General features: G+C 40.4%; 2 protein-coding genes across 13 annotated transcripts in view; one reads left to right on the top strand and one right to left on the bottom strand.

Moving 5' to 3' along the window:
- Window positions 1-18,248, bottom strand: part of LOC116998424 — a 41,485-nt gene extending 23,237 nt beyond the window's left edge. For both annotated transcript variants that reach the window (XM_033064017.1, XM_033064018.1), the window contains exons 1-4: window positions 17,957-18,248; window positions 12,626-12,780; window positions 11,525-11,658; window positions 651-840 (exon numbers count right to left, since the gene is read on the bottom strand). In XM_033064017.1, coding sequence (XP_032919908.1) covers window positions 651-840; window positions 11,525-11,658; window positions 12,626-12,780; window positions 17,957-18,041 — 564 coding nt within the window. In that variant the 5' untranslated portion in view covers window positions 18,042-18,248. The remainder of the gene's footprint in view (window positions 1-650; window positions 841-11,524; window positions 11,659-12,625; window positions 12,781-17,956) is intronic.
- Window positions 9,236-23,838, top strand: LOC116998423 (leucine-zipper-like transcriptional regulator 1 homolog). 11 transcript variants are annotated; one of them, XM_033064006.1, is made up of 12 exons: window positions 9,236-9,794; window positions 15,251-15,343; window positions 15,662-15,853; window positions 15,973-16,101; window positions 16,248-16,318; window positions 16,438-16,667; window positions 17,393-17,472; window positions 18,255-18,333; window positions 19,562-19,608; window positions 20,312-20,432; window positions 21,337-21,523; window positions 21,862-23,838. In XM_033064006.1, exons 6-12 carry the CDS (start codon window positions 16,529-16,531, stop codon window positions 22,526-22,528), a joined length of 1,320 nt encoding a protein of 439 aa, XP_032919897.1. In that variant the 5' UTR covers window positions 9,236-9,794; window positions 15,251-15,343; window positions 15,662-15,853; window positions 15,973-16,101; window positions 16,248-16,318; window positions 16,438-16,528; the 3' UTR covers window positions 22,529-23,838. The 11 variants fall into 11 exon arrangements, with proteins under 11 accessions (XP_032919897.1, XP_032919898.1, XP_032919900.1 ...); XM_033064007.1 differs by having other exon boundaries at window positions 9,236-9,787; window positions 15,662-16,101; XM_033064009.1 differs by lacking the exon at window positions 15,973-16,101.
- Window positions 23,839-24,258: the final 420 nt, after the last annotated feature.

Below are 24,258 nucleotides of genomic sequence, written 5' to 3'. Positions count from 1 at the left end.
CATAAATGGGCTTACAATACAAAACCAGTGTATAATTCAGTGCAGATAGTTTTGCTTCTCTGAAGTGTACTCCATCTCTTGTAATAAAAGCTGTTGGGAGGACAAGCAGTTACGGGTTAGGATAAGAACAAAAGGGAGAAAGGAAAACATGACTCAGAGTGGGTTACTTGATAAAGAAACTCATTATTTAAATATTAAAATAGGAAACACATTGCAGAGAAAGAAAAGGTTCCATTTAACTGCTCTTCACATTTATTTCTTGTAATTGAAAGTTATCAGGTACCACCTAGTCTAATTAATCACATCCTGAATTGCCATGCATAAAATAAATTTGTTCATTTGGGGGATCAAAAAATATATAAGGATGTGTAGTGTGATTTGCTTCTGTTTCTTATCCACATATCCTGTATGTCAGCTTCTCCTAGTGCAAGACAATGTTCTGTCCTCCTGAAATTAGGCACTGAACACATTTAACCTGTGTAAGTTTCAAAGCCAGCCCACCTTTTCAAAAAAGATAGAAACACAAAAATAAAATTACTCACATATTATTTGACTATCAGCTAAAGCAATTCCATAGATTAAAATCACATTTCAACCACTGAGACAGTCTTTAATTTTCACTGAACTGTCTACCTTGCACAGCAGCGCACCTTTTGGGGCAGAACATCTTCCTTTGCTATTTTCTGTGGAGCCACTAGATGTCCCTCGTTCCTCTGAAAAGCTCCAGGTGGGAGACAATCCATGGGGAAGAGCGGGACTAAGGTGGAACTCATGCAGTAGAGAAACACATTTGTGTTCACATCAGGCAGGAGTTTTCTGTAACAGGTGCTGAGTGTGATCCTGTAAGTCACAGCAGTTCCAGATACTGGTGTTCCAAACAGACAACAACAGTAACTGTGTTCAGACAAATTACAAAATCAAGAATCATCAAGGTTGGAAAAGGCTCCAAGATCACCAAGTGCAGCCTTCAAACAAGTATGACTATGCCCACTAACCCATAGGGAAAAGTGCCATGCTTACCTGTTTTTGAATACTTCCAGGGATGGTGACTCCACTACTTCCCTGCTCCAATTTAACCACTCACTCAGTGAAGAAATTCCTAACATTCAATCTGAGCCTCCCCTTACAAGGAAGTGCATATGTGGCAAATACAAAAATCAGATGAGACTGAAGGAAGCAGATGAAGATAATATTGGGGAAAACTGACTGGAAACCCAGGCATCACAGAGTAAATGGCATCATTCCATTCCACTATACTTTGACAACAGCATTTTCCATACACGTTATTATTTTTTTGCCATTCATGAAGTAAAATGGCATAGTCTTAGTCTCTCTTGGCAGTCAGACTAGATCTTATTTAATGAAAGCTTACATTTGTCTGTAGTCTAGTTGGGGTTTGGAAGGACCATGTCACCACATAGATTTAGATAATCCAGTCTAGCCAAGTAACAGTCAAGTCAGTATCACACTGTGAATGCTGGGCAATGTAAGCCAGACATGACACAAAACCCAGCATCTGACTTACACTGGCAATGATGAAAGCACAGTCAAACATAGCTCTGGAGGAAACAAAATGTTTCACCAAGTAAATAGTGTCAGGAAGCTGCTTGCAACTGCCCATGAGTTGTACAACTCCCTTTTCCCTTCCTGCACCCTATCTGCCTTTTGCAAGTTTCCTGACCCCCAGCAGTTAATTTATACCATCAGCACTTTGCAAGACCCTGCCACAGAAAGTGCTGCATCTCCAATTCTGTTTGGAAACTCTTCCTCAGATTAGGATTCGTTTCCTCAGTATTTTAAATTCACGAAGTGGAAGGGAAAGGTCACATCTAAGGAAAAAAAAGAAGAAACCCTTCCTCTGGATTAGTTTTGCTTTTTAAATCATGTGAGTGATGCCAGATTATATCCATATAAGAAATAGGACTCCAATGACTTTTTGCTTTTTTATGTCACCAAAATGTTCATAACAGAAGGTCACAACATGTCCTTCTCCCATGGTTTTCAAAACAGGGGTGCTGTCATTTTTCAGTAAGGATACACATAGAGGGTTCTGCCAACTCGGTGTAGTTACCTGATTTTAATGCCACTGACCGAATGATACAGATTTTCATTGCTAATTATCAGATATTGCTAAATATCAGATCATTGTGCACAATCTCAATGTTATTCATGCTTTTAGCACCTGATTATTTCAGGGTGAGCACAAGCAGATAAATACCTTTATGAGTCTTGATCGTATTCTTAAAAGATGAAGGGAAAAACATATGAAGTTCTCAACAATGTATTTGTTTGTCAAAGGCATTGCCAAAGCACAGAGAGCTGGGAATGTGAAAATTTAAACCTATACAATATGCTTTTGGTCTTCTCTGCAGCAGGCCTTTGAATTCTTCTGATTCTCCCTCTCAGCTGTTCTCAGATTGACTCCACTGGAGTGAGTGAAGGTTGAAAAGATGATTATACACAACCTTTGCTGGCCCTTCGATTGCTGCATCTAGTCTGGAGCTGTTCAAGTCAGAGTTAACAACAGTTGCAACCAATATATTGTGTACTGGTGACCAGTTTCCACCAGGCCATCTATCAGCAATACCAGAGAGGCTCAAATCCAGAGCCCAGTGGCCATCAATGTGAAATGTTGTTTTGTTTTCAGTGGGATTTGTATCAGATTGTTATTTCCACTGATGAAAGATAAACTATTTGGGGGCTAATAAATTTTACAGCTCCACATAATCCCAGGTGTTCTTCCCAATGCTTAATAGCTCTGCTTTCACCAGTTATCTAACTCAGTCTGAAGCTAAATGGATTTTTTTTTCCACAGGCCAATACACACATTACACAAAATCTCTTTTCCCCTTCTGCTTACTCATGTTGTTGGCCATCTTTTTAATAGGAAACTGAGAACTGAGAAATGGAGAGAACAGAATGACCTATTGAACCAATTTTGCTCCACAACAGAGCTGACAGGAAAATGGCTGCCTCAGCTCAGAGTTCCAGGAATGGAAAAACAGATGTTTCTTAACTGCATTTAACAGATGCTATTCCAGCTTGAAACAACATTTTAAAATGCAGATTTCAAGAGTTTATGTATTTTGAAAGTATTCAAAGAATGGGAAAGTAGAAATTTCTTGCAAAGTCTTCAAATAGTGCCAAGCATGCCTTTTATTCTTTTTTTTTTTCCTTTTATTTTCCCAAACTAACTTCTCCAGTTTAGCATTCCTGTGGCTGATACATGCATCTAAATATGCATTGGTGCCTACATGACTTAGATAATCAGGTCAGGTAGATTAACACTGACACAAAACTGGCATGTCACCTTGGGCAAATAATTTGATTTCCCTGGATCTCAGCTCTTCACTTGTGCTTCCTACAGCTTGTAACTTTTCCTTGAGAGCATCTCTCTCAACTACCAATATCTACAACAGCTAGTACATAGAAACCACAAACCAGAATATAGCTCTGGGGAATTGCCATAAAATATACTTAAAATTTTAAATTAACTATCAGCTATTCAGTGAATGGCAAGTGTACATGAACCAATGTGGGTGAAACACAGGTTCTTTATAGGGGAATTGCAGACTATTCTGTCAACTGGGAATGCTCTAAGTCCAAGAACCAAGTGTAAAGATCAAAGGGGAGAAATGTGAGAAGACAATAATTTCCAGCCTAGTCTCTGAATAGGTTCAAGTTGCTGTGTTATTCAGCCATTACAGTAAATTCTTAATTTAGAATTAAAAAACAGAGAGGGAAGGAAAAGCATGCTGAAATATTCTTACCCTGAGCCCATCAGGTTTGCCTCTGAGTACATTTAGCCCATGGAAGGAACTCTTCTGTCAAGCATCACAGAATTTGTGGTTTATTATTCTCATACTATAAACAGAGAACTGAAGTGACAGCAAGGAATAACCAAAAATAGACATTAAAGATCCCAAGTCCATGGAACTGTGCATTTCCCAAGAATAAGCTTTAGCCCATATTTACACAATTTCCTTCTTCCAGTTATGCCAAGTAAATCACAAGAGCTGGCTGTGATAAAACACTCTGAGCACTTCTTTCCCTGGCTGAAACCAGAGATATTCTACCAGCCCCGAAAAATAAAACGTCTCAGCTTAAATTGGTTACCAGCTCTCATGATAGTTTTGGTGAAAGTGAAGGCAGAGAAGATGACTTTACTGAAGGAGTTCTTGAACTTGTCAGATATTCCTAATATTTAGAGTACTGTGCAGTCTGGGGTTGGGGAACTGAAGCTCTTCGTGGGAGAGAGTTGTCACCATCTATAACAATAGAAAAGGAGCAGAAGCACAAATTTAAGGAAGATATTTCCCTGATGTTCAAATGTACTTACAGAAATTTCCCGGTGTTCTCCCATACACCCCACTGATACACAAGAATTATGGAGAACATGAGACCAAATGGGTTGTCTTCCCGAAAGAGTTATTGTGAATAGGATTATATTTCACTAGAGAGCTGAAAAAAATCACTTTTTAACAATGGAGATTCAGTCCAAAATTAATTCATTTTAAAAAAACCTAAATACTTTCTGAAAAAAATTGTTGATTTTTACGGAATTATTATTCTATGTGAAAAAATGAGCCATTATTCAAATATTTCAAAATAAAAGCATAATATTTGGGATGACAAATTATTGAAACACTCTCCAAGCATTTTAAATATATAGACTGGAAACCTTAAAACAAAGATGATGTGGACTTTCAGGAGACTAAAAGATAACTGCTTGTTTTAAGCCAGCCATAGTACAACATTCTTGTACCTTTAAAGAATGCTGTATATAATGTAGCAGTCTTAAGGGTAAAATCACTGGTTTGTAACAAGGCATTAAAGGTCAGAGATTAGAATTTAGTGTAGATTGTAACAATACTGAAGAACTGACACTGGGTGCTCTTGGCCTTTCATGGCCAGGAGCTCTATCCTTGCTCCTTGTATTTATGTCTCATAAATTGTTCAAAATTTTATTGATTGAATTAACAATCAAAATACCACTTCTCAACATTTGGTTCATGTTCTTGTCCCAGCTATGCTGGTGCAACTCTAAGTTAAACTAAATGCCTTAAATGGAGTAACTCTAAATTTATGATGGTATTTGGAAGAAGTGGACTTGGTTCTCAGTCTTTAAAAAACGTCTATGTTTGCAGCCAAATAAAATCACACATGGTTTCAGCCTCTGTGGCACAAGATTGCCATCCAGTGGTAATTCCCAAACCTGTATTTGCTGAAGGCATTCCTGGAGAGTTGACCAGCAGCCAGTGCTGCTTATACCAACCTGTTAGCTGTAAATTCAAACTCCTAAGTAGCTACTGATAGGCTGAGAGGAACATTTCTGTTAAAAAATGATAACTTAACTCTTCTTAAAAAAAACAAAACAAAACAAAACAAAAAAACCAAAAAAAAAACCAACAAAAAAAACGCTTTCCATATTGAAATAGTTTAGACAAGGAATGTAGATTTTTGCTTCCTTAAGAGCAGGAACATGCTGAAGGGGGAAGCCCCTTGCACAGCTATATTCAGAGGTAAAACCACCATCCTCATGCTGCATCTCAGCTACTTTTCAGCCCCCTCTGCTGGCATGGCATTAGTCAGCTCTGAGAGGAACACATCAGTGCTCATTGAAGCATCCTTGTACAGAGCTCCACCACCTGCTCTGGAGTGCTTGTGCAGTGGATTGAGTTGAGACTGGGAGTGATCAAGCTTTGAGGCTGGTTTCATGTGAATACTTACACATCCAGACATCAATATAGTTACTGTTATCTCTGATCTGCAGAGAACAGGCCCTGAACTCAGACCTTCCACTTCCTGGATAAATGCTCTACCTGCTCTAGTCGATGACAGGAATGTCTTTTAGAGGGAATAGGTACAGCTGCAGTTGTGAAGACTCTAGAGGGGTTTGAAGATTACCTCTTGACTGAGCCTTTCTGGGGAACTGAATGAAGCAACACAAAGCTTTTAGCTCCTGATTGAGCTGAGATATGAAAGAATGCCAAGTTGCTTAGCCCTGTTGAACTGGTGCAGATCTAGGCACACAGAGAGGCTCTAAACAGCAGAATATAGCTTCTGCATAAACAGGAAATGTGGTTTGGGAATCTAGGCATGATGCAAGGTCAGACACAGCCCACTGGGGTTTTTCCACCATCTCTGTTTTAGGCTTAGGAGCTCAAATTCTGCTCTAAACACTTATTTTTTGGACTTGGACTGTAGCCAATAAAATAAATTCTGGTTAAACCCCCATGTATTTCATGCCACTTGTACTGATCTAGGTTATTCTCTGTTTCACCCTCCCCCCATCTCTAATGTTTTCCTTTGTACTTAACTGTATCTCTTGCAATGCAGATGTGTAGGAAAGATTATGAATGATTCATGGATTTGTTTGGCCTGATTGCCCACAGATTAAATAATTTCATACAACATTCCCATTAGTATCACAGGCATCTTACTTCTAAACAGGAATTGAGTTATCTGGGATTGTGGAGGCACCATTGCAGAGCTCATCCCAAGGAGCAGCTGTTTGTGCCAGGTCTCTTTAGGAGATGCAGAAACAGGAAAAACAATTCTTTTCTTTCTAGGTGAAATTCCATTTTGACACATCTTTTGCAGTAACATGTGAAATGAGATGCTGAAGGTTCAGGCTGCTCCTAAGAGTGAAACACCAGTGGAGTTTCTCCCTCTAACTTCTGAAAGAGATCAGTGGGGTACACATAAAACTGAGAATTCACACTGCTTTTATGATCATTTACTTCCACTTCACATTTCAGTCTGTTCAAGAATGAAAAAGTACACACTAAATTAGTACAAATAAACGATTTTACCTAGAATTGGTCTAGCCGAACTTGTCATATTCAAAATCGTATGAAATATTAACAAGTGTAGAAAAGAAAATACACACAGACATTCTGCATTGAGGAATAAAGACTCAAACGCTGAAAATGAGACTCATTCTCCAGGACTAAAATTAATGTGATTTGACTTCTGAATTTAGTGTGGTACAATTGCTTTGAGAGACTGATAAATCAGCTCTTTGTGTGCTTTGTAGCAACCGATATATTATAGATATGTGGTGGAATTAAACAATGAGTAATTTATGTGTCTTAATTCCACAGCAGGTAAGTCAAGAACAACAAAAAAAAAGCATTGTCATATATTTTCAAAGCAGTTTGATTAATTTTATACTTATGAAACCCATGTGTCCAATCCACACTTCATTCAAAATTTAAAAAAAAAAAAAAAATCAGAAAAAATGTAGGAAGAAAAAAGAATCAGAGAAAAAAGTCCTCCCTTCAAAAAAAAGCAGAACCCAAATGCTTATTATCAGAAACACAGATATTACTTGGTGTCTATGAGATCAATACAGTTTCCTCACATTTGTCCAATAAAACTGAACAAATATTTTGCCAGTCTTTTCTTAGGTAAGCTGCTTTCTCCTAGATAAAATTTTATTGCTGGCTCCTGTACACAGGGAAAGGAAATGATCTTGGAATTCAAGTGCTCTGTCAGTGTAAAAGGCTGCAGTGGGCATTTGCAGCAGTAGGTTTAATGATTTGCTGGCAAGAGACGCTTTGGAGCAAAGGTGGGATATGGACACAATCACAATTTACATTTTCTGACACCTTTGCTGGGGCTTTCTACTCAGGAAAAAATAAAATTGATTGGGGGGTGTCTAAATTTAGTGAAACCTTCATACTGTTCATATTTGATCAGACTAGAAATGAAAAGACAACTGGCAAAATCTCACCCTTGCAGGGTGCAGACCTCAAAGGAAGAGCCAAAGACAAGTGCAGATCTGCCACCTCCTGTTTCTAGTGTGGACAATACAACGACGGAAATAATTAGCTAATCTTTCATTTAAATAAAGCGTTTTAGGGGAAAGGCTAAAAATAAACACTGATTCATTCCTTGTCAGGGAAGTTTCTTCTGTCAATTATCACATTGTTACTGCTGTTTTTAATCTAGTCAGATGGTGAGATTGGCAATCCTTTCTGCAGGGGCTTCTGGGTGTTATTTTGTGGAGAATCTTACTTGAAGGACTGATTACTGCTTTTATGGGAGCCAGTGGGAGTTTGGCCACAGTCCTTCACGCATGTTAATTTGAGGGACTTCCAAATGTTAGCTAATGATCTCAGAGTTCTTTTTATGAAATATGTGTGGGTTTGTTTTGGGGTTTGGGTTTTGTTGTTGGGTTGTTGGCGTTTTTTTTTTTAATTCCTAAGAGAACACAATTAAGGCTGGAGAAGTGCTGCACTGTAGTTCTGGACTGGCCTCTCAATAACACCTTATTTCTAGAATGAAAAAAAATCAGAAGCACACATCACTATTACAGTCAGATATACATAATATATTAAAATCAAATGCATTTGCATTATTTATATAGTCCAAGCCATTTGCTTTGCATTGTTACAGACTGGGTCTATCTGTTTGCCTTCACTTGCAGCTACCTAAAAAGTAATTATGCTCTTTCATTTTTTTAGGAACAATACTAAGGGGAAAGCAGTAGCCTCCGCCTCAAAGCAGGGAAATATGTCAGCATGGAAAATAGATGCACGTGTGGGTGGGGGAGTTTCATTCCTGTTTTCTGAAGCCTTATGTAGCTGTAAACGAGAAACAGGCGAAAAAGCGAGCCGGTGGCAGCTGAACAGAAAGCCAAGGACACAAGTCCAAGCAAGCGCTGGGGCTGCGGCTCAGTGAAAAGCCTGCAAAGGATCTTTGGGCTAAACGCTGACTTGAAAGGGCTTGGAACGGAGCGCACCAACAAACACCGCTCTCCATCCTCCCCCTTCCCACTGCCGCTACCACACAAAAACCCAAAAGTTACAGAGATGTTTGCTCCTGGCTGCGTTCAGGCCAGAAACGAGATTTTACACTTTCCCCATGACTAACAGGACAGTTAATGACTACGAACGTTCCTCCCGCAAGGAACACAGCCCGCAGCATCCCGGGCATCCTCGGCTCAGCCTCCCGGCTCCGGCCGTGCCCCGGGCGCGGGGACACGGACACGGACACGGGCACGGACACGGGCACGGACACGGACACGGGCACGGACAAGCCCCGGAGCCCGCCCGGCCCGAGCGCGTCCCCACCCGCGGGGCGAGGGCCCCGAGCGGCGCCGCGCAGGCTCCGGGCAGCGGCCGCGGCCCCGCCCGCCCCGGGCTCTCCGCCGGCGGCAGGGCAGGGCAGGGTAAGGCCGGGGGCGGCCGGGGCTGCCCGGCTGCGGCCCAGGGAGCGAGGGGGGGTCGGTGCCGCGGGCTCCCGGCTGCGCTCCGGGATCTCCGTCCTGCCCCGCCGGGCTCGGTGCCTGGGCCGGACCCGAGGGCGGCAGGCTGGGTGCACCCCTGCCACGTGCTGGCTCACCACACTGTTTTTGCTTCTTTTCTTTTCCTTGCCCCCTTCTCTGTGGGGACCAGAGCACAGGGCGCTGAGGCCTGCCCGGGATCGGGGCACCTGCAGCGGCCGGAGCCGGCCCGGGGCCCGCCCGGAGCAGCGCCCGAGCCCCGCGGGCAGAAGGGGCGCAGAGAGAAGCGGAGGGGAGGGCACCGGGCGCTCCTGCACGGCCCGGGGAACGCGGGGACAGCCCGGGGAACGCGGGGACAGCCCGGGGAACACCGGCACGGCACCGCGGGGTGCCGGACAGCTCGCGTACAGCTGTGTGCAGCTGGGCACAAAGCCGCTGCCACTCCGAGGTACGAAAAGAAACAAAGCGCATGAAAGGAAGGAAGCGCCGTCAGCGCTCAGCAGCCAGGAGACCGCTGGGGACAGGGACCTGCCATTCCGAGATGCTGCGCAGGAGGTCTGCGGTAGGAATTGCCAGAGCTCTTGCTGCCTACTTCCAGTTTGGGAGATTCACCACCCTCCTTTTGCTCATTCCCTTTTCCACAGTCAAAGAGCATAAAGCACAAAATGCCTTCTGTCGAGCAAAAGATAAACAAAGAAATGCAACCATCCAAAACCCAAGCCAAAGTGCATCTGGCTTGGGATGAATACTGGACCATGTCAGCTGGGAGTGAGAATTTTTCAGAAGGCTGGACTCCAGTCCAAAACGGACCCTGTCATTTGGAGTCTGAATATGAAAACAGCTTGCAAAACATTTTTTCAGGCTTCTGACAAAAGAGTTGGTCCTTCTTTTGCTCTGGTATCTAGGCTACATTGTGCAGGCTCATGCATATCACTGGTTTTATTCACATGAGTAATTCCATTTGAATTTGGAGCGACAACGTGTATGTGTAAAGTTACTCATATGCTTACCGTCTCTTTTATGTATTGAAATGATGTGGGTTTGGTTTTTTTCCATTTGATGGTGCAGCCCAGTAACTGTTGGCATCAAGGTTATAGTGAACCATCACAGTTATTATTACTGTTTGTCAGCTGACACCTTTGTTTTCCTTGCCAAACTAAAATGCAGCTATTTCTCTCTATGCAATCTATTCCAGCTATGCAATTATATCATGTTTTTATGCAACCATCTTTCACCTGATGGTGTAAATTCATCTTCATTCTATAAAAGATCTTTTTGTACTCAGCTTTTCCTCCAGTGATGACTGACAGTCATTCCAGTTGTGCCATCTGAGTCTTTCTCACACAAGTCTCTCATGACTTCTCCCATACAGAATAATCTAAATTCATACCGATTCTAACAGGATATCTGGGTGTTTTAATATTTGCCAGCTGGACCTTTTTATTACTCTCATTCCTCTCTTTCCTCCTTCATATTTCTTCAAGCTACAGCTTCTGCTATTCTCATAACATCATATGTCTTCTTTATCTCATTGCTGCATGTTTGTCTAAGGGCAAAATGTCATGGGGACGAGAAAAGCACAATGTCTATCTTCCATGAAGCATGGCATTAAGTTTTAAGTGTGACTGAGTGTTTTATTAGATGCTTCTTTTCCTCAGTCAGGGGATATAAAGAACAATCAAGTAAAATTCAATGCAGACTTTTTGTTTTTAATGGAAGATAATAGCTTTTCACTGATATACTCTCAGCTGTCACGTATATACTCTAGTACCTTGATTTGTGCCTGAGGAGAGAAGTCAGGCTAAGCAGCCACTCACTCTCCTTTGTCAACCAGTATTTCTTCCTAACCTAGAAAATTTTGTGAATTAGTGTGAGTAGAGTCTCCCTTAGGAAATAAAGTATTTTGAAGTTACTTCAGCAGCAGGTCACAAGCCATCAAGAAGATGCATTCAGTCACACCTAAGGACAGATTTATTACATTCAATCTCCAGGGCACCTGCCTACTGTATCTTGAAAGAATCCAGCTAGTTAGATTTTGTGAAATCCCCAAATGATGCCTTCTAGGAACACTGAGAACTGCTATTTCTGGGGGAAGGGTGATGACCTGTGCATGGAAGGGACCTGCTCCAGCGGTGACAGTACAAATTACTTCCAGGGAAAGGGTAAAAGGCCAAATACATCTTAAGACTGCCCTGTGAACATGGTGGGAATTTCTCATTTCTTTTATCATAAAGTTTGAGGACCAGAAACTGTATTTCCTCCTCTGTCACATCTTAGAAGATGCAAAATCACCTGTTAGTCTCCAGTAATTCCTGCAGAGTTGCCTTGCTGCAGCGACACTTCACAGTCAGGGTGTCCATTCCATTTAGGTGCTGAGACCACAACAGAGACTGGGTTCTGCTTATGGGTGCAGTCACCAACAGGACCTTAAATAAGATTTGAAAAGCAGATTAGGTTCGTGAAGTAAATATCCAAGCAAGGACCATAAATAAATGAAACCCATACACACACTGATTATGAGCATAAGCTTTTGATCAGACCTGGCTGCTCCCTAGATTTATATATCTATAACATGCTATACTTGTGCCACCCATGGATGTGTATTTAGAGAAGCATTTTCTCAGAAACTTCATTCAAAATTCAGATGCAGTTAAATGATTAATTGCAAATGTAAATTGTAATTAACGTATTACTCAGGGAGATCTGCTAATCAAAGCTATATATTCTAATTTTTAGTTTATAAAAAAGCCCCATTCTTTAAAAAAAACAGAAAAACAAACCCTATCAAACAACTAACAAACAAAAACCAAACAAAAAATCCCCAGCAAATGAAATTTTAATTTATTCAGGAAACTAAGGTGGTAAAAATGTATTAACTTTCATCTGTACCATAAAACATATTCAAATACAGTGGAAAAGGCAATTTCTTGATTCATATGCTAGAAGTGTATATAAAAGTGTAACAACCCCAGAAATACTTTAAATACTGAATTTCTTTTTTCCAGATACCTCCTCCTCCACCATATTTGAGAAATAGATGAAATATTTACTGTATTATTCTAAACCAAGTTTGTATTTTTGTATTTGTTTACTTAAAATATACATAGCACATAGAAAATACAACTGCATAATTTATATTTATTTAATAAGTTAATTTATTACAACTTAAAGAGTTCACTTTGTAACATTAAATAGTGCTGCAAAACACTAATGACTAATGGATTTTCATTTCTGGGTGAAAGCTTCTAGAAAAAAACAAAAGACAATATATTAATATTGTCAATTTTCAAATTTTAATTTTGGAATTATATGCAAACATAAATTTATTATGAACTTCTAAAATTAAAGCTTTAATATTAATGTGATCTGAATTAAAGAAAAGCAATATCTTGCCTGCAGAGCTCCAGAAACAGGCAGTGAGCTTTTCTCAGGGAGAGATCGATGATGTTCTCGTCTGTTGTGCAGTGAAGGTGCCAAAGCCCTCGGTGCTGTGGCACTGCTCTCTCCAGAAGGAGCAGCTACATACAGAGCCTTACAGCAGATAGAAACTGGAATTAGAGGTGGCTGTTTCAGAAGAGTTACCCCCTTTAAAACAGCTGTTCATGTCAAAAAGCATTTTGAAGCACTGAGACATAGCAGTGGTAAGGTTTACAAATACTGCCTTAAACTTGTTAAAATTCAGCTAAGAGATACTCAAATAAAAGCCTTTCAGTTTTTCTGTCAGTTTTTAGTATGTCTGCTCTAAGCTTTATTCAGACAACAGGGTTGCTATTGTTTTACTTGAAAGTACCTGTCTTTCTTCTGAATCCTGAAATCAGGATGGAGCCATGTCTTCTGCTCTGATTTGTCATTTTACAAACCCTTTTTCTGCCCTTCAGCTTCTCCCTGTAAGAAGCAATACCTCTTTCTGTTCCCTTCCTTTTGTCTTGACTCCTGCACTTGTAAGCTCAGTCATGTGGTAATTGCATGTTTTAAAACACGTGGCAAAACCAGGCCCTTATTTCAGTTCAGAATGCTAATAATACAGAAATGTCACAGACACCCTGTTCCTAGAGCCATTCACACTTTCAGGTTGAAACTCTGAAGCTGAGCATCTCTGAAAATTACTTCCTGTATTTTGAAAAACTAAACAAAACAAAAAACCCCACCAGAGAAACAGTTCAGGTTGTCTTGAGTTTAGGAAAAAATAAAACCACAAACCAGAGGATACTAAATTTATCACACACAGTGAAGCAATGCAAGTAAACATGATATACTGAAAAAAAAAAAGCCTTTTTCTCTATTCTAAACAAGTTGTGTTTGTTTCTAAAACTTTGTAAGGGCCTTGCAAGTCTCCAGAGTTTCCTCATTCATGCAGACAGTCCCGTCAGAACAAGACTTACAATAAAGCCACCTCTAGAGCCAAGGTTTCTAGGATAAGTGCAAATGGGAAGATCTGTTATTATTTTTGAAGAGCAGTAAAACATCAAGTTGCCTAGTGAGAAAAAGCAGTGTTCTGTCTGGAAAGGTTCAAGGCTTGACTTCAGAAAACTGGGTCATTAACAAAAAGCCCCAAAACAGAAGAATATTTCCTACTTGGGCGCCTCCCCATATGAGTGGTTTCATAGCTCATGTTCCAAAAAGCTTGATCATTTTAAAAATGAAACTTTTCTGAGTGTATTGAAAACAGATGGAAATGAAAAAGGGGCCGAGATAGAAAAAAGCTTAAATGAAATCTATTTAAGCAATACTTTAAATAAATAAATGATTTGTCTGAGAAACCACATCTATCTGAAATATAAATAATTATATAATGAATATATAAACTACATTTCCTGAAGTAATTCCTGTCTTGCCACATTTCCTGAATTATTTGGATTATGAAACAGTAGTGGGGCACCATTAATTGATACACAGTGCTATAGTTACTGCACTAATTGCAGCTCTCCAGGCCCTCAACTCAGCTCCTCCAGCCCTTTAACAATTGGGATTGATTGCACAGGAGCTATTTTTAGAATGGAATGGCAGAAGACTTTGGAGAGCAGCAGACATTTTTGTGTGTGCTACAGCTGTTTTGGGAAAAAAAAAGAAGTTTAATAAGAATGTTCAGAGTTGTCTTTTTAGATTTTTTTTTTCCCTGAAGTCAGAGCTTCCTATTGGATAACTGATATTGTATCAAGTTGAAACTGAGGTCAGTGGTGCACAACACAGAGGAGAAGGCTCGGTGACATTGTTCTCAGCAGAGGAGCAGCTTTTCTCTGGAAATGTGCCTACTAAGGTTGACAGTAGATGAACTCTGGTGGGTTGGGTTCTATAGACAGGCAATCCAGGTGTCAAGTTTGCAGTTTAAAATACCAGTGATGAAAGGCAAGATTCATTATTAACTTGGTGGGTTTTTTTCCCTAGCTCTGAAGTGGAGCAGATCACTGATTGTTAGGGATTGTAGGTCTGCTTCCAAGAATGTTTTATCTGAGAGTAAATGGTCAAGATTCACAAGGGTCAGCCGACGCTCAAAAGGTGTGACTGGGAGGAGACACCCATTCAATTCATCCCAGCTTGGCCTTTTGTTATCCCATCCTGCTGCCTGCCTTGCAAGAGTTCAGCTGGGCTAGATAAACAACTGGACAGGACTTTGTTGCTAGTCTGTTATATGAAATCAGGGCTGTCATCGTCTCTGAATGCTTGTACAATAGAAGGCAAGGCTTGGAGGAAGAAAATCAAACAGAAATACATAGGAGGAAGGATAACCAGCTTTATAACTGACAAAAAAACTCCCAAACCGCAAGGGCTCAAGCCTGTTTTACCTTTGGTAAAGTATTAGTAACCTATCACCCTTTACTGAGTAAATGACATCAATAGCAGTAATACCTTGGCACTGTTACACTGCACTGCATCAGCAAATTTGAAGTGTTGTACTAAGGAAGTGACTGTCCCCATTTAGCTGTGGAAGTGAATGATTTGGCTGTGGTTGCTCAGAAGCTTGGCAGAGTTAGGGAGATAATCCCTGTTTCATGCCTTCAGCTGTTTTTCCCTTTTCAGTGGGATGCCAGAAAGCATTATGGATTTACACACCTATAATGTGTCATTACTTCATATCTCCTAACTCCCCTGGACATGAGAAATGCACCCTCAGTAAGTGCCACTCATCTTTGTATTCCTTTAGAGAAAACACACAAAGAATATACTTCAGTTTCTGCAGTAATAGCTTACAATATCTGTTTGCATTAAAAAAAAAAAAAAACAAAATTGAAGTAGTTAATCTTCCTGAACATGCTGCAAGAGATTCTCTAGTAGCTCTTTGTCACTGAATATATTGCAGTTTTAAAAAGGGTAAATTTTAGAGATTAATTGTATGATAAATTAAGTTAGGTACAATAATTTCATATTAATATAAAATATAACTAGCTTTTGTATCTTGCTTGTTCTGCTGTAATCTTTGTTCTTCCTCAGGTTAAGTGCAACTTGCCCTGGACTTACACATTACCATTGGATAAATGACTCTTCCCTGTGGATTTCCATCCTGGGCTCTTAGTGCAGCTGGAATCTGGCTTCCACTGAAAAGTCTTGGAATTGGGAGACTTTGTCACCTCATTTAGTGACATGCCACCTCAGACAAATTACCAACACTAATTCCAAAATTTGGTAAAATGCTGGAGGGGGAGGGTTTGGGTGTGCTCTGTAAAATAATCTATGTTAAAATAAGCCCCTGTTTTGAAGAGGATTCAGAGAAGAATGCTTTCCTGGTACTTATGTCTTCACAGAACACAGTGACATCTTGTGGCATGGGAAGGGCTGGTATCATTTTATTCCAGATGCATCCTCATTTCAGCACATTCACAGATAAAAGTCAAAACAAATTCTGGGCAACTGCTAAGGCATTACTTCTGTCGGTAAATATTCACCCTTTCCAAATTTTTTTTTGTAAGTACAGGTTTATCTAAAGTACTCTTTTAGTTGTGAAAAAAGCCCTAGTATTGTAAATGTAGTGTGTTGGAGCTTCATTTCAGTTCACTGATATTCCTTGGAAAATTTTCAGTTCCAGGAATGTTCCTGTCCCAACCTCGCTGGTAGAAGAATCTGAGTCGGGATTTCAGGTGCCTTACTCAAGTCAGTATAATATCACAGATGGACAAAGTTGTCCAATGTTGCTTTTCATGGGACTGAAAACAGTAATATTTTATCATTAGGTGGGGACTGTTCTTTTTCCCTTTTCTGTCTTTTTGCAGACCAAACAGGGTTTAGGCCCTGTCCCTGATATTTTGTGACCCTCCTCTGCCCTTTGCAAGTTGCTCCTTGGCTAGGATCCTGGCTGTCAGCATGAAGGGAAGAGCTGCCCGCGGTGCGACTGTCCCCTGTGACCGGTACAAACACGCCTGTGCTGTCTGCAGAGGGGCTCTTTATCTCTACGGAGGGCGCAGCAGCACCACGCTGAGGGACTTCTGGAGATACCACACAGGTGAGCTGCCTGATTCTCGTGCTCTCAGGATTAAAGCCATTCTGCATCCAGTCATCAGGAAATTGTACTTAACAGATTATCCTCATTTAAAGTCTTTCCCTCACAGGGATGGATAAACTGCTTTTTGTTCATTGGGCAGATGGGGGGTGTTTGCTCCTCTTGCAGATGCCCCACAACGTTTTGATTTCAGTTCAGTTCCTTTTGGTTTTTTTTTTTCTCAGCCAGAAATACTGAGTCATTTAAAATGTCCTGGTTCTAGCCAGGGATATCAGTGAGCTTTTCTGACTCACTAACACAGCACTAGTTCATGCATATAAAAGTGCACAAAGGGAACATGTCAATACAATACCTTGTAGGTTTCTAGTATCAATGCACTATCAAATATAAGCCTTTGTATTTTTTAACTTGGTGTATGGTTTTTCCTGTTCAACTGTTACTGGAATAAACCAGAATTGTGCTGGGGTTCATGCTCATGGAATTGTTGAGTTTCACTGTAAGTAACACTTAAAATACAAGCAGTAACAATTATTATATTTAAATATAACTATTACTAATATATTTAAATATACTAAATATAAAAATGCATATATTTAATTTTTGGGAGAACAGAGGAAAGATGACAAAACACTTTATTTTAAGCAGCACAGTCACATTCAAAGCCCAGCTTTTCCCTACTGTTTATGTGTTGGGTGCACCACTGTCTAAACTTCAGCTTTGGTTTATAGTGAAAAATGAATGGGAAATGTTGGATTGCTCAGGAGATGGTCCAGAAGAACTGGAAGAACATTCAATGGTGGCTTATAAGGTAGTAAACCAAGATTATACTGTCCATACCCTGACATTTTATTTCCTATTATACAGTATATTAAAATGCCATAGATTATTATGTTCTGAAATACTATCCCCAGAAATAATTTTTCTCTTGGTGCAGTTCTGGATGTAGCTGTACCAATATTTGGGAATCTTTCTGAACAGAGTGTCAGTAATTGGCTCTGCAGCAGCCCCTTGGTTTCCTCAGTCAGTGCTCAATAAGTAGCAGTAATACCAGATAAAGACCCTGGCAGCACATTCTCTGACTTATCTGTGCAGTTGTAACAGTTGCTCTGAATTCATTTGCATGATCAGCTATGACATAAAAACATTCACTACAGAACTCGCATAGAAGAAGGACGGGGGAGTGAAGGCAAGTAAGAATTACAGCCCTGCCTGTGAGGGGAAGACAGAACTTAGGATATCAGGAGCTATGACACAATGAAATATTTCTGTAAACATGCATATTCCAATATTACCTGAGCAATGCCTCAAGAGAGCGACACATTCCCAGCCCTGAAGCTGCCCCAGGCTGACAGAGTGCTTCTGAAATGCCATCCCCATCAAACAGCTGAATGTTCTTCAGGGCTTCCCACTGGGAGAGAATAAAGAGAGAATAATTAGAAGTTGGTGGCTTTTTGGGAGTAATTGTTGAAAGATCATCATATTGTTAACTACATTTTGCTGATAGCAACCTTTGCTTTTAAAAATGGTTTTAAAAATTATTTTCATGCTATGTGTCTTCCTGTAAGTGACAAATATTTGTGCATTTTGCAGGGCAGCCTGTGTATTTTTGGTGGGATGGTGGATTCTGCTTTCACACAAGCAAAAACCCCTCTCTGGATATATGACATTGGTATGATATACAATAGCCAGTCTTTTACATGGGACATTCCAAGTCCATAGGCAGTAGTAAATAGTAAGAAACAAACTGTTTTCTTCTGCTTGTAACAGAGCCTTCCCTAAGCTTTACAACAAGTAATGTATGTAAAATCGTATGCATATTTTCCCCTCAAAATTGGGTTGTTAAGCTATCAGAGACACAGGTCTTTTATGGGAAAATTTTGTGTATTTTAAGGTCTCAGAATTTCCATTCCTCCCTCTCTCCTTAAGTTTACTATTTGATTATAAGACCTGATAATTCATGTATTATTTAATTTTTTTTTCATGCCACATATGTTTTAAAACCCAAGCTCTTTTGGAAGAGAGCAGATCAGTAAAGTACGTACATTTTGTACTTTTACTGAAGAAACACAGAAGCTAGAGCAAGAGAAATCAAATATAATTAAATAAGAGGGTGGAAATTATTACAACACAGATACTTACTTTAATACGTAACTTTAAGTCAATGTTTTTTTTTTAAATCCTTCCTTTGTGTTTTCCACCAACAAGTTATCTGAGATAACCTGCTGGATGAAAGAAAAGCCTCAGACCATGTTTTCAAGGAGAAAGCATCTTATTACTCACAGTACTTACCAGTGGAAATTGGAAATTAGTTACTCAACATTGGCTGTTTCATAATTACTATTTAAAATATTTTAGCAATAATAGCTTTAAGTAATTCAAGCCTTCACTGATTTCTCATTGTACCTCTGGTCCTGTCCAGATCTGTGATTGCTGGCTGTTATTTGAGGGCTATTTAAGAGAGCTATGAAAAAGAACAAGAAGGAATAAGTCTGCCATAATAAGATGTATGTGGTAAGCAGGAGTCATACATCCATAGGGAAATCTGGGATTCCTACAAGTTCAGAAAATGATGAAAATCACAGGTTACTCTGCATTATGAAATTCAGCTTTAGGAAACAGGAATGCATTGTGGTGCAGAATCACCTGTGTGATTCTATATAGACAAAGATATAGATAAGGATATAGATAAGATAAGGATACAGGAAAACTGTTCAAACTGTGTCTCCTGCAAATCTCTTGGTGCTGCTGTCTTAGCAGGATTTCTTCAGCCTTGTCAGTAGAAAACACCAGGACGAGACTTCCTTGAAAATGAGCTGTGTAATTTGAACAATTACTGTGAGAGGAGTGTCCTCTTGTGGTGCGGGATCTAAACTGCGCTTTATTAACTCAATCCCCAGATTCTGCAAGATGGACAGAGAGCTGCAACGAACCAGCAGAGACGGAGGTAAGGAGCCAGGAAGTGGGGAATGTGTGAATCAAATGCCTGTTGCTTTGTTGATTAAACAGATTGCTTTGAAATATGTTCCCCCAAACAGTTCCAATCTCATCTCTTCAGAGACATGTGGTTATACTTTATTTCTTTGCACTTTCAATAACTTAAGGCTTTTTCCTTCTTCAAAACAGTGTTTAAAAATACTGCTCTTAAATTTTAAGTCCTATATAAGAAGTTAAGTCCTCTCCTCTTCTGCTGCTTCTGTTTTTCTGAAATCCTTATCAAGAAAACTAATTTTAAATGGAATATTGCAACCATACGTGAAGCCTGTGCTTTTAAAAGTAGGGTTGTGAAAACAGATTGGCAGCCACGCTAATACGTTTTGGAACGTGAAGTGCTGTAGCATTTTTCATTTCTTCAGTGTGAACACGTGGACTAACCAAGTTACTGCCACTTCTAATTGAAACCTAAGTGGAAGCATTGGTCTTTTGAGATTGATTCTTAATGTGTAGTGATGCAAAACCAATCATTTTTTGAAACTTCATCATCACCATGCTTCTATACCTTGAAATTACACCCAAAATATTTTTAATAGTCAAGAGAAAATTTGGACCTGCAGGGTCATTTGTGTAGAGAAAAAAAGGTGTATTTCCAAGACAGACATTGCTGCTGATAGGACTTTATAGGTTTTTGTCTTATTTTTGAATTGTTCTAGAGCTCTGCCCCAGCTAACAGAAAAGGTCACAGCGCAGTTGTGTACCATTCCAGCATGTACATCTATGGGGGATATGTTGGCATCAAAGGCATTTCTCAGGAGTTTTGGGAATTCCATTTTGGTAAGTTAAAAAATCAGGATAAGGTTTTGATCCAGCATAAAACAACAACTGTGGCAGGAGAGCATGGCTTGCTCTGCTAAGAAAATTCTTATTAGTAGAAATGCTCCAAGTTAGTTTTGGCTTCTCCTTGACAACATTTAGCAATAAATTCTGTCCATTCAATTAATTGCTGGCTGAAATTAATTAGACTACTATGCTGGGATAAGTTTTGCAGTATTTGCCAGTTTTACAGCTGAAAATCAGGGCGAATGAATGTTTACTATTCACTAAAATTCTTTAGGGACTACTAAAAACTTTCAGATACAGCAGAGACCCTGATTTCAGCCTATCAATGCCATCTTTTGATCTCAAATCTCCAACTGGCCACGGGGAGCCAAACCTGACAGGAGATAGCTTATTAGCATATTCATTACCAGTGTGACTATTGCAAACCAGATGATTCACAGAGATTTCCTAAATGCATAACTTGTTATCTGATGGCCATTCTTTCACTATTTTGAAACAAATGATGGGTTTATCTCATCCTTCCTTCCTTCACAGGGAGAATAAGTGTAGATATTAACGAATTCATGTTTTTGTTGACTGACTTTTCCCCTCTAACAGCCAGGAAAGTATCTTTCTATGTCAGAGTCAATGAACTGACTAAGCTGTAGGAAAAACTGCTCTGTAAATAAAATTTCCATGGCATCTGTCACACAGCATCTGACATTTTCATTAAAAGTTTATTTCAAAAGTGTTTTTTTTAAATGCACTTTTTCAGTGTCAGAATTTAAGCTGTTAACTCATAATAAGCTTAGAGCAGAAACTCTTATTCTCCAACTGAATAGTTACCTCCTCCAGGAAGTAAATCCTTTCTCAAATAGGGTAAATTTGATCCATCTATAAATCAGTATTTTTGTTTCAGACACAAGGAAGTGGTTGTGTGTCTCCAGCCCCTGTCACGGCAGCAGCCCCGGAGCTCGGCACGGCCACTCGGCCGTGGTTTATCACACAGCCATGTACCTCTTTGGGGGGCTGATGGGGCTCACTGAACAGAGGGACTTGTGGAGGTGGGACTTTGGAAGCAGCAGCTGGTCCAGCATCAGAACAAGGTAAACTATTCTATTTGTTACACTGAAAAAGCAGAGAAAGACTTAATCTTACTCTTCGATGCTGTGGGTGCGGGTGGAGAGGGAGATGATGCCCTCTTGGTGATTGTAGGGATTGTTCAGATCAGGATGCAGTGCTGCTGCCATCCCTGGGGCTCCAGTTGGCTTTGCTCGGGAGAGCTGTTGGCAAGGTGTTGATGCAGCTGTCAGCAGTGTAATTTTGATGTCCCAATGCAGCTGTTCAGCAGTCATCCTTCTGAGTCAAAAGGAAAACAGAAGCTAAAATCAGCCCTAAGTTTCTTGTTGGTCTCTCCTTAACTGCTGGTTTCTCTTACCTCCAGCCAAGGACCTCCTCCGGTGGTAGGTCATGCTTCAATAGTCTGCAAGGACTCTATGCTGGTTTTTGGTGGAGGGATTTCAAATTCCAGCCCTAATGGTGACCTCTGGAAGTATCATTTCCATACGCAGACATGGAAGAAGCTTAGTAGTACTACAAAGGGAAACTTTTCTCCTAAGATGTATCACTGCATCTTAGGGATTGGTGTGGACTTCCAAACTACCTCAGATTTTGCTGATAGCTTCCCCAGCCGCGGCAAGAATGAGCAGAAGGACCGTCCCCAGCTGGTGCCCATCCCAAGGCACTCTGGCTTTTGCAGCTACTTCTGCCCACAGCCCACGGAGCGGAGCAACGCCATCGAAATGAAAACCTTCAGCCTGCCCCTGGAGCCAGTGGAATTCCCTGCCTTCCAGACCACTTCAGAGGCAGGACTAGGCCCAAACAGCATCAGGAGCTGTTTGTCCAAGGACAAGTCTCTCCATCTGTCAGGCAGTTCGGGAGAGGCTTTTGCTGCTGCTGAGGCTGTGGGTGAAGAGGAGAGAACCAACTGTGGGTGTGCGCCCATGGGGGGTGAGATCAGCAGCACCAACACACTGCTGCTCATTGGGGGCAAACCTTTGTCCAGCTTCTCTGAGATCTCCTTCAGGCAAATGGAGTTTGATTGCTTGTGATTGCTTTGCTTGCAAAGTGAAGGAATAAATTTCCACCACCGTGGCAGTAGGTGGAAAACCAACTGCTTGCAACTGTCTTCAGCTTCCTATCAGCATGCTGGGGAAAAAAATAATTAAACCTCCTCATACTTGCTGCGAACAGATTTTTTACAATGTTAACAAAACCCGACATATATTTAAGTCACAACTTGCATGTAAGTTGTGATTTCTGAGAGGAGCTTGTTGGAATGCTGCTCTTTTTGTTACTTTTCTCCTGGTCACTTCATACCCTTTCAAGTTGCAATGGGTGATGCTGCCTTGAAAATCAGAACTGCAGAAATCCATACTGGCTCCACAAGATGCCATTTCAGGGGCAAAGCTTGCTCATTTTGCACTGGCATAAGAGAGAATTACAGTGACATTTGAGGGATTCAATTAGTCTTAATAGGAATGTTCTTTAAGATTTTAAACATTTTATATTCTTGAGCGTTGTTTGTATAATGTATTTGCAACATGAGATGGCCTACGACAAAGGAACCCAACAGACAAATCAGTAACTGAATTCTAGAAGATATTCAAGGATTGTATAAAACCTTGAAGAAATGAAACAATGAGTGCTCCCTGAAAATCATCACCAAGGACCAGAAGAAGGGCATTATACCTGTAAGAACAAAGGATGTGCCAAATGAGTGTTGGCTTTAATGACTGAACACAGAATCAAAAGGGTTTGATTTCCCACAGTGGAGTGGGGAGGGAACAGAAAGAGGAGGGCTTGACAGAGTGGCACAAAGCATGGGCTGTTTTGACTGGTAACTCATATTTTAAGCCACAAAAGGATTTCTGCTTTTCCAACTCCATCTCTCTTTAATCACCCTACATAGTACTTGTTACACACTTCCCCTCTGTACTAGAAAATTCTGAGTTTATATATGGTTTTTCTTAGCTGAAAAGAAAAAGTGCTTGTTTTGCAAGGTAATATTGTCCAGTGTTCAAAGCATTTATTTCCACAGAAGTTACTGAATACTGGCCCTTCTAATAGAACATCAGCTGTCTGTAAGAGCTGCTGGTATCTGAAATTACCTGAAAGTAAGTTAATACTTCCAAGTATTTGAAAAGTTCACTTTTCAAGTGTTTCATAGGAAGTGACTATCAAGTCTTCTACAGATTTCAAGAATATTTACAAGTAAACTGTCATGTGAATTCAACAGGAAAAATATAGATGGGTTTGCAAAAAGCTACTTAAGAGTTATTTGGACCATCCACGACCCTTACCTGGAAACAGAGAGGATTGTACACTGCCACGTGAATAAAGCCTGCTCAGTTTCCTATCATGTGTGTTCATTTTCACCTTTATGAGTCTAAAATAAGTGTTTGAATTTTCAAACTGAACAAAAAACTTACCTTTCTGACCAAGGAACATGATTCTGCAAGCCCCAGTCATTTCCTTAGCTTTGAGGGCTGCCCAGGCTTTGAATTCCCCTCTAGGAACAAGAATTTCCCAGTTTGAGGAGGTTTGTTTGGAAGGGACATCAGTACAGTGACTGAGCTGAATATGTACTCAGCACTGCAATCTCAAATCAGCAGCTTGTTTTCCTTGTGCTGACTGACATGCCTGTTTTGGCATTATCCTGAGAGCTGCCGTAACATACAGCCTTTTATCTGGGATTGACAAGGGAAGGAAATTTAACTGGAAAGGGCAACAATAAACCAGTGATTTTTCCAAGTCACGCAGAGGCCTCCTGGCAGGTAGT

Source organism: Catharus ustulatus, chromosome 7 (assembly GCF_009819885.2).
Source record: "Catharus ustulatus isolate bCatUst1 chromosome 7, bCatUst1.pri.v2, whole genome shotgun sequence".
Classification (NCBI taxonomy): Eukaryota; Metazoa; Chordata; class Aves; order Passeriformes; family Turdidae; genus Catharus; species Catharus ustulatus.
The sequence above is the reverse complement of the archived record's forward strand: the minus strand, read 5'-3'. Positions and strand labels throughout refer to the sequence as shown.

Excerpts from the sequence above, each read along its gene's own strand:
- LOC116998423 (XM_033064007.1), top strand. The coding sequence starts at position 16,529 with ATGAAGGGAAGAGCTGCCCGCGGTGCGACTGTCCCCTGTGACCGGTAC. Across the intron at positions 16,668-17,392 it reads CTTCTGGAGATACCACACAG|TGAAAAATGAATGGGAAATG; the intron begins GTGAGCTGCCTG and ends TTTGGTTTATAG. Across the intron at positions 20,433-21,336 it reads GTTTTGGGAATTCCATTTTG|ACACAAGGAAGTGGTTGTGT; the intron begins GTAAGTTAAAAA and ends TTTTTGTTTCAG.